This window comes from Accipiter gentilis, chromosome 2 (genome assembly GCF_929443795.1).
Source record: "Accipiter gentilis chromosome 2, bAccGen1.1, whole genome shotgun sequence".
Lineage (NCBI taxonomy): Eukaryota > Metazoa > Chordata > Aves > Accipitriformes > Accipitridae > Astur > Astur gentilis.
In genome coordinates, this window is record NC_064881.1 from 32,431,624 (window position 1) to 32,441,098 (window position 9,475).

A 9,475-nucleotide genomic window follows, 5' to 3' on the forward strand; every position below is an offset into this window, starting at 1 on the left:
AAGGGGCCAAAGCTATTTTGGGGCATCTTTTCTGATAAAAGGTAGTAACCAGTTTAATCAAGAAAAGCTGTCCAAAACAAAATTACAGATAATACACATTTCATCTCCATTGTGGATGTAAACAATTTGAGAAATCACTAAGAGACATCTTACAGCATGATACCAACAGACTTGGGTTTACAAAAACTAGCCAATAAGACAAACAGTAAGATGCTATGTTAAAGATCATTTTTAGAACTGCAACAAAACAATCATGCTGATGTGTTACAAAAAGGTGGCAAATGAATATTCAAAACTTTTCTGTACCAACGTGGATTGGTACTGTAAAACACACTGCACTTCAAAGCAGAGTAGCTAAGGTTTGCTGAAAGACAGGATGAAGCATATTTACTATGAGAAATTCCCCTGACAAATGCTGGCAGCAGCAGTGAGACTTGTGAGAGGAAGACAAAATTTTCAAAGATAGCAAATTCAGTAGTTACATCACTCCTCAATTGGAACAAAACTGGCAGCTCTACATAAATGTAGATGACCAGTGCACCCCCCTTACACCTTTCTACTCAGTTTTACAGTATGTTTGAAGTGTTTAGAATAGGCAAATGTGTTCTCCCTCAAACGTAACAAAAAGCTCTTTAAATTGAAACAAAACAGTTAATTTTCCTTGGAAGGGAAGGGTAAGAGAAAAGGAAGCAGTGTTCGTTGACTGCTTTGTTTAGGCACAGAAAGACTTTAAAAAGTAGAGCACAGTTTATTGTCAAAACAGTTCTATGCCAGAAAGGGAAAAGAATTAAGATCTGAAACCTGGATAATTATAGCTGTAGTGGACTAACTAGTGCTGTGACCATCCTCATTTAAACTGACAGGCTGACAGTTTTGGACAAAACACATGTGCACCTCAAAAATTACATTTGCACACTTATTTCAATATTTTTTCTTCTCATCGTTCCTCTGAATTTAAAATCCTCTAGCCACTACAGCTAGGCCTTGTCCCCATGTTTTCTCTGAGGCTTATACATATGCCAACTACTGCAGTCTTCTGTGTGAAGTTGTTACTAAGAGCCAAATCCTTAGTGGACTTCACTGAACTCAAGCTTAAAAAAAAAAAAAAAAAAAAGTTTGTGCAACTGAAAAGCACAAGTAGTTTTTGTATATGGTTTTCTTCTGCATAAGTGGCTGCTGAGTTGATGCAGAGAAAGACAAAACAGCAGCCTTTACAGGGAGCATCTTGCAAATTTAACTACCTAGATTGCTGTTAGCGTAATCACTACAATAAAAGCTACCTTGAAACCCCTTCTCCTTCTTTATGTAATTTTCAAATACAAACTACCATCTATTTCATTTAAGTCATGAACAGTTAACCATGCCGTAACTGTAAAAAGGCAGCTACAACACACTGCAGAGCTTGCCATGCTTAGGTACATCCCTGGTTGTTTTTCTCAAGTGTTAAGTAATTTTTCACCTAAATGTAATTGCATACTGAACAGTTATCTACTTAAACTTTAGGGAGCTTGAGAAAAAAGTGTCATACCCTTTACGTCTATTTTATGGTTTAATTACAAATTTTTTTTTACAAACATCTTTTTACAAAAGTATCCTACATGACAAGTAGAACATTTCATAAATAAATACTATACCAAAATTACCTTAAAAGTATGCCATTGATTATAGATTTTAACTTTTACCAAGTATTAGCACATAAATGTCGTTGACTGATACCTTACTGTTCTTAGAATTAAAAAAAGTTGTTCCTGACAGCTCTGACTTGCATTGCCAACCTTAAAATATGGCTATTAATATCTTACTCCATTAATCTTGCTTTATCATTGGTCTAACAACAAATATGCTCAAACCTCACAGATAATTTGAGAAGGAAAAAAAGAGGCAACATTTGTGCCCCAATTACTGTTTTACTAAATTCCTTGTGACAGGTCACAACTACTCTCAGCCCAGATCACATTCACAGTACAGTTTCACATTACAGTAGCCAAAATAAACTTGCTGCTTTCAAAATGGAACCCTGCTTCCTCTTCCCCATTCTTCACTCCAACTCTCCTTCCTGCAGCACTTTTAAAAATCTCCCCTTTTTTATCCATCTACCCTGATGCTCACCCAACCAAGAGATAAACCAGTTCAACTTCCTAATCCACAAAACTGTGTTCATTTCACTTTACCAGGGTTAGCTTTATATCATTTTAGCAAATTAAGTCAGTTTATTGTGAGATGAGACGCTTAAAGTTAGTGCAAGGTAAGAAGCAGGGAAAACAAACCTCTCCCCTTCAGAAGAGAGCAATTACTTTGACTCATCCCAGGAAAGTTTCAGCAAGAACATTCACAGACAATAACATACATACTCTCTAAAAAGCAGTGTCTGGGGCATAGCAAACAATTGTAACCAGAAGAGGACCCTGGCAGAGCAAAGTCCAAAAAGGCCTAGACTATTAGCCTGTGTATAAGCAACCTTTCACATTCAACCAAATATGAAATAATGCTTATGGGTAAGTTCTGATGCCTAACTTCCCAAATTATCATCCTTAAATAACAATACTGAAATAAGATCAAATCTTAATGCACTGCTTCTCAATGTATGAATCCTATACGGTCTGTACAACCCCAGTGGGTGGTGCAAATCTTTTGATGCAGCTAAACATTTTATTTTTAAAAAAGCATTTCCAACTACAAGTCTGATGATAATAATACTAATAATAATAACGCCATGATAGTCATGCCACTCCCTCACTCTCTTCTAAAAGAAGTCAATTTAAATTTTGTTATGCTTTCAAGAAATTAATCCTAAAAACAAAGTCAACGCTTCTCCCATTACTAAAGTCTCATCAAGCAACTGTAACTCAGGGAATTAAAGTACATCAGCAATGGTTTCCCTGTAATTAAACCATCTATTCCTGTTTGAGGCAGGCTAACTTCACTTTTGCTGAAGTAGATTAGGAAATGGTTTAAAGCACACCAAAATAAATCACTTGAGCTAAAAGAAGTACTGTATTATCTGCACGCAACTTGCAGGTTTTCTGTTTAAGAACAAGTCAGTCAATCTCCAGCTTTGAGCTGCAATGCAGTTTACATGCAAGTAACAGCAAGGAAGTTCATGCTTGGGCTGCCTTCCCCTCCACAAGAGGACAGGTACTCTCCCAGCACGCCTGTGGACACAGAAGAGGGAGTTCGGGGCTAAACAAACACTTGCATTACCAGGAACTCTCTCTCCCCCTCTGCCAATGGCTCCTGCAGACAAGTGGGGCCAGGACACCAGCTCCACATCCCTGCTGGCTCCCTGAGCAGAATCATACCACACCCTACACCAGCTCCTTCCAGCAACATCTGCTTGGGATTTTGAACAGATTTGCTCATCAGTGAATGCAAGGGGAGGGGGGTGTAACAAAATCTGCCAGAGCAGCAGCCCACATATCCACTGATCACTTGCCTGTTACCTTGAAATGATGTTTTCATGTATATAAGCTATAACACAGGCACAGACTAAAAGGGTATGTTCTTGCTAGGTACGTTTTCCATGGAAATTGATTATCAGAGGGTGTAAACAATGTGGGAAATGTACACTATTTAATTTTTCATTTCAGGCATGGCCTCAAGTAAGTAGTATTTGAGTAATAGAGAAAGCCATTGAATATATTATTAAGGAAAAACAAACTCACATAAGAGCAAGATAATCCTTTCTTCCCCCAAAGCTGACCGTACATAAATACTCACTGAAGCTTTGAACGAACCTTTCTCAGTCACATTACTTGTTTCAAAGACCTTACTGTGAGAAAACTTACTACATACCACTTCTTAACACTCATCTGAAATTCAGAATACCCTCGATTTAACCAAATTCTCATTACATCTCATCTTCAAGAGGAGACAAAAAAAGCACATCAACATTGTATCGATGACCACTTCAAAAATTACATCTTACCCTATGCTAGGACTTAAATGGCTCAGCTGACAAGAATTTTCTTAGTATAAGGTAAAAACAAAGGCAAAGCCTTGAGACGAATCCTGTTCCTGAAGGTTAGTTCACGTACAGAAAGCCATTCACGGAAGGTGAAATACTCCCCTCCTCATTCTACAGAGCAGAAAGTTAAACTGCTCCTGTGACGTTTCATAATAGCCAAGAAATGGTTATTTGTCATGGTTACACCCACTTCCTAACCCAACATAAAATTAAGAAATACACTAAGAAGAATTTACTAAGTCTGACTTATCTATGAAATTGTGCGTCAAACTTTCTTCAGAAAGCACAAAGTCTCCAACCCTGAGACATACATGAAAGAGGCAGATATCAACAAAATACATCTAACACCCACTGCAACAGAAGCTGGGCATCTCATTTCAAAGACTAAAGCCATTAATTATTTCTACCCCAAATACTTCATGGAGTTGTTTCTAAAACTGCAGGCCATACATAATTTTTCTCCAGTTAAACTTTTCATATTCAGTTTGCAGAGAACAAACTGCTTTGGGGAAAAGTTCCAGATTACCTGTCTTCTTAATAAACTTACCAGAAAAAGCATAACCACGTCAGTTCATCCTAAACAGAAGTTCAGCCTACTATCCATTTCAAAAAATGAATCCTAATAAAACTGCAAAACTAAATATAAACTTGTCCTCTATGAGCTCTCTTCAGTGCAACTAGCTTCCAGACATCTGAGTGAATACCATGAACAAGCCAACTCGGCTTCAACTTATTTGAGACCGGTCTAATAACTACCATCAAGGTAGTATTATCAAAAACACTAGTTAAGAAGTACTTTCAGATGATGAGTAAGTGTGCTCGGGAGTCTTCCCAATTATTTGTGGTTCTACAGTTACTTTTCCCTTTTTTCTTCGAAGTGTTCTACCATTCTCCGAGTTGCTGCATGAATAAGAGGCATAATAAATCACACAGAAAATCTAATAAAAACTATAAAACAGATTACCACAAACTGTGCCAAACCAAACTGAAGAAAACTACTTCTTCACACCTTGGAGACTGCTTAAGAGCACAGCAATACTTCAGCAGAAGGATGCTTTCCAAACACACTTCACCTCCTTCACACATCTATGCTGATTATTAAGCATAATGTATGGAATACTTTATTATAAAAATTCAAAACTGTCACATATCCTGAACACACAAGGATTGCACTGATAAATCCCTTGTGTTTTAAAATGTGATTATTCCTTAGATGCAGAACATGGATGCATTACTGAAAGCAATACAATTGATCATGTTCTACATACACTACAAATAAAAGCATACAATGCAGAATTAGGGTCCCAAAATCAGATTTTGAGAAGCAATTATCATTCAGAATGCAGACAGAAAAAAAATCTAACATGGGCTACTGACCTCTGTCTGTAGCACAGACTCAAAAAAAGCCTATAAAGTGTGAGAGGGGAAGGAAAGAAACATCATAGAGATATGAGATGTCTCAAGATCTTAACTTCTATGAGCATGTATATGAGAATTTGTTAACCTGTCTGGATCCTGATCTATATTGACAGAACAGTAATAAGCAGCAGTGCTACTGATAAAATTGAACTGGCATTTCCAGCACGTATGTGTGTGCCTCAACACTATTTATGAATCATTCTGATTTCACTGCATTACAAGTTCTGATACACAGCTACCACACTTCTAGTAAAATTATATTTATGAAGTGGAAATTTATGACTTGCAGCTCAGCTCAAGGAGCCACTTGATTTTTTCAGAATAAGTCACCACTTAATAGCATTTCTGCAGCTTTCTCCGTATATTAATTATCACACATTATAAAGCTTCCTGTATCAAACAGAAGTTCTAAAGAGCTGCTGCTGTGGTAAGGGGGGGGGAGGGGATTAGAAATTAAAAAAAATTAGGAAGCATTATGAAGACTGAAGGGGCATCATATTTAACATCAGTAAGTCGACAAAACAGGTGACATTAAAGAAAAAAACAGATGAGCTCTCTCACTCTCAGCAAAGCGTGATAATTACATGCTAAATGTTTTCCAAGGACCTATCAACATTTAAAAAAAAAAAGAAAAACCACTAGGGGCTTTTCAAGTTCAAAGTCCTAGATCTTACCCTAAATCAAAAACAGTGCAATGAAGATATGGAAGAAGTCCTAGTACAGCATCACCTCTCAGTTTGTCACTCTAAAGGAAGATGAAGTATGTAAAATTTCAATGTATTACTGTGGAGAGAGCCAAAGAATCCCTTAGGAACGGGGAGGCCTCCTAGGAAACAGGAAACTGTAAAATGTATTATCAGGTTAAGGGGAAAAAAAGACACTCCACACTAACACACGTCAGGTTTTGGACCTATTTTATCAAAAGAAGTTTCTTTTCCCTGTTTAAGGGCATGGATGACGTAGTCCAGCAGAAATTTTATCTTTACAATGACCTATTTCCCTCAAACCTCATCTGAGTTTTAATAGAGGCATCTCAGCAAAGATTGGTCTAGGAAAAGTGGTCTAACTACAAACAATAGTGGAAGTGAGCTGGACCCTGACCTACTCTGAAACCTGGTAAGATCAAAACCAGAAGAATACAGCCAAGAGCCCATACTTCCTAAGATTTATAAATATTTAAATACCATTTATAAAAATTAAATAACATTTATCTCTAGCGTAAAATATATGTGGGTTTCTGCCCAGTGACGATTAAAGACATAAATTTATGCATGAATAAATCAAGAAACTAAAGATGAACAGTTGCACATTTCCTAAGAATTTCTGTATCAATAAGCACAAGTAAAATTCACGAGCTATAACACATACTATCAGTAATTGCTACAGAAGAAATATTTGACACAGAGTGCTGTCAAATACACATCAAGCAGTGAAGAAAAGTCGGTTCACGGATTTATTTTCTCCCAAGCATCCTAGTTTCTCCCCAGCCTGCGATTTCATTTCCCTCCCCCAATCCAACATAAAGTTAGCCAAGCAGGCTGCGCTTCTGTTCTAGCTGTCATTCCCACCCCAGCCAAGCCGCACACAATCAATAATCTGGAGATGTGGGCCTCGTTTCTTATTTAAAAAAAACAAACCTATGTGCGAAGGAGAAGGCAGAGCACACTGGCGGTACGTGCGCGTGTAACATCCCTGGCGTACGTCTTCTTTATCCTCGCTCCCGTCATTCTCTCTCTCACACACACACACACCCCGCGATCCCCCATCCGCATTGTCTGCCTCGCTCCGTCTCTGATTAATACACGGACACGTTTCTCGCTCCTCCTCGTCCTCGGCCAGTGATCCTGGGGAGCCCGCTTCCTCGGGCAGGCGCCGGGACTGCCCTGGCAGGCCGGAGTCCCCGCCGGGGCCGCCGCAGGGCGGCGAGCCCGCGGCGAAGGTCACGGCCCCCCCACCCCCGCTCCCTCGGCTGGCAAAGTTTACGGCGGCGGCCGCCCGGAGAGGCCGACCCCGGCGAGAGGAAAGCGCCAGGGCCCTGCGGCCCCGCGCTGCGGCTGCGGGACGGCGGCGCGGCACGGCACCGGGGGGGGGGGGGGGGTCGGGGGGGGGGGGGGGGGGCGGGACGTCCCCCGCGGCCGGCGCTGCCCGCTCCCCCGGGGCGCCCCCGCCGCGCCGCGCTCCGGCCGGCCGCCACCGGCCCCTCCCCTCACCCACAGGGGGCCGAGCCCCGCCAGGCCGGCCCCTCCCCTCCGCCCCCCGCCGCCGCACGGCCTGCCCCTCACCGGTCATTGAGCTGGTCCTCGGTGCCCGGCAGCGGGTGCACCACGAAGTGGATCGAGGTCATGTTGCGCGCCGCCGCCGCCGCCGCCGCTGCCCCCCCCGCCCCGGCGGAGGGAGGCGGGCGGGCGGGGGCCGGGCACACAATGGGGGCGGGGGGGGCGGCGGGGGAGGGGGCGCTCGGCCTCCGCCTCTCTCCCGGGGCCGCTCGAGGCCGCCGGCGGAGTCCTCGGCTCACCCGCCGCGGCGCGGAGCGCGAGGAAGAAGGAGCCCGCCGCAACGGCGCCGGGAGGAGGCTCAGCCCGCACCGCACTCACACACGCGCCGCCATCTTAACTTCCAGCGGGCCCTTCTCCCTCCCTCCGTGCGCCGCGCCGGGGAGGGCGGGGCGGCGGCGCGCGGCCGCGGTGTAAGCCTCGCGCTGACTGGCGCGCGCGCCGCCGCGCGGCGCCCCTTCACTAAGCGCGCCGCCGATTGGTCGGGGAGGCCTCGCGGAGCGCGGTGACGTCATGCGCGAGAGACGTATGGCACCACGTGCCCCGGCGAGCGGCTCCCCTGCGGGCGGGGGGTGGGGGCGGGGTGGCGCGCGCGGCTCCCTGAGGCGCCGGACGGGGCCCCTCCCCCACCCCCGGCGGCCGGGCCTCCCTCGGCGGGAGCCGGGGCGGGCCTGGCCGCGCCGCCGCCGCCGCCGCTTCCCGGCGGCCGGGCTGGCTCCGAGGCGGCTGACCCGGCCGCGGTGCCGGCGGGGCTCTCCGGGCACAGGCCGCAGCGCCCCGACCCGTTCCGCCGGCCTTCCCCGCCCCGCCGCGCCGCGCCGCGGCCTTGTAGCGCGTTGAACGCCTTCCCGGGGCTCGCCGGGGCTGCGCGGGTCGAGCCGTTCCCCGTGAGTGGCACGTGCCTCGGCTCGCTGGCCCCCGCCGGGTCCCCTGCTGCCGGCGCGGCGGCCGGGCGGCACTTTCGGCCGGTGCCGGTGCGGCCCGCCGGAGCGGTGTGGGCGATGGAGGTAGGGGAGCGGGTGTGTGAGGCCGTGCCTGTCTCCGGGGGGGTCCGCGGTGGGGGGGCGGGGGGGGGGGTGCGACAGGCCCGGGCACGGGTGGCGGCAGGTGTGTGCAAACGCACTGCCCTTCATCACCTGCTCGCCAGAGCCGGCCGCTTGCTCTGCAATTCCTAGTTGCAAGTAACGCAGCCGGCCCTCCCTCCGACAGCCAGAATTACCCACCCTTTTTCAGGGAGGTTGGTGGTATATCAGAATAAAAAGTTCTCTCCCAAGCCGATGAAGCGCTCGATGCCACTGACTGCGCACCCTCCCTGTGGACGGGGTTTGACTCTACTGTTCCAAGAGAGCATACCTTGCAAATGGAGCTGTTTTTAACAAATTAACATCTCAATTGGCTGAAAGTTGAGTAACAAAGTCAATAAAACAGCCATTTGTTTCTATAGAAACTAACACCTTGGCTGGGATCGTACCAAGCTTTGATTTTTTTTTTTTACTTTACTGGAATTTGCTGCTTTTGCAGCCTGCTCTCGCTTATTTTCAGGAAATCGGAAATTCAGAAGGCCGGCTTGGAAATTTTTTAGCGTGTGAGGAATGCTGGCAATCACATGATAATGGTACAAAAAAATTCTAGAACCTAGTTCAGTGAGTTATAATTAATTTTCGCGGGCATGTAATCGTAAACCCTGAGAATCTTCAGTTTGTTTCTCCACTATCAAATCTAAGGAATTTTGCAACTTCCCATCTTCCATTCCCCTTTCTTCCCAGGCTCTTTCTCCAGTGCAGCTGAAAGGAGCTAATCCAAGAAACAGCTGATGTAG

The 9,475-nt window shown here is 45.6% G+C and overlaps 1 protein-coding gene across 11 annotated transcripts in view; it reads right to left on the reverse strand.

Annotated features, from left to right (window-relative positions):
• UBR5 (ubiquitin protein ligase E3 component n-recognin 5) overlaps positions 1-8,019 on the reverse strand; it is a 94,622-nt gene extending 86,603 nt beyond the window's left edge. For 8 of the 11 annotated variants that reach the window (XM_049817508.1, XM_049817423.1, XM_049817453.1 and 5 more), the window contains exon 1: positions 7,666-8,019. In XM_049817508.1, coding sequence (XP_049673465.1) covers positions 7,666-7,727 — 62 coding nt within the window. In that variant the 5' untranslated portion in view covers positions 7,728-8,019. The remainder of the gene's footprint in view (positions 1-7,665) is intronic. The other 3 variants (XM_049817499.1, XM_049817490.1, XM_049817463.1) reach the window with 1 other exon arrangement.
• Positions 8,020-9,475: the final 1,456 nt, after the last annotated feature.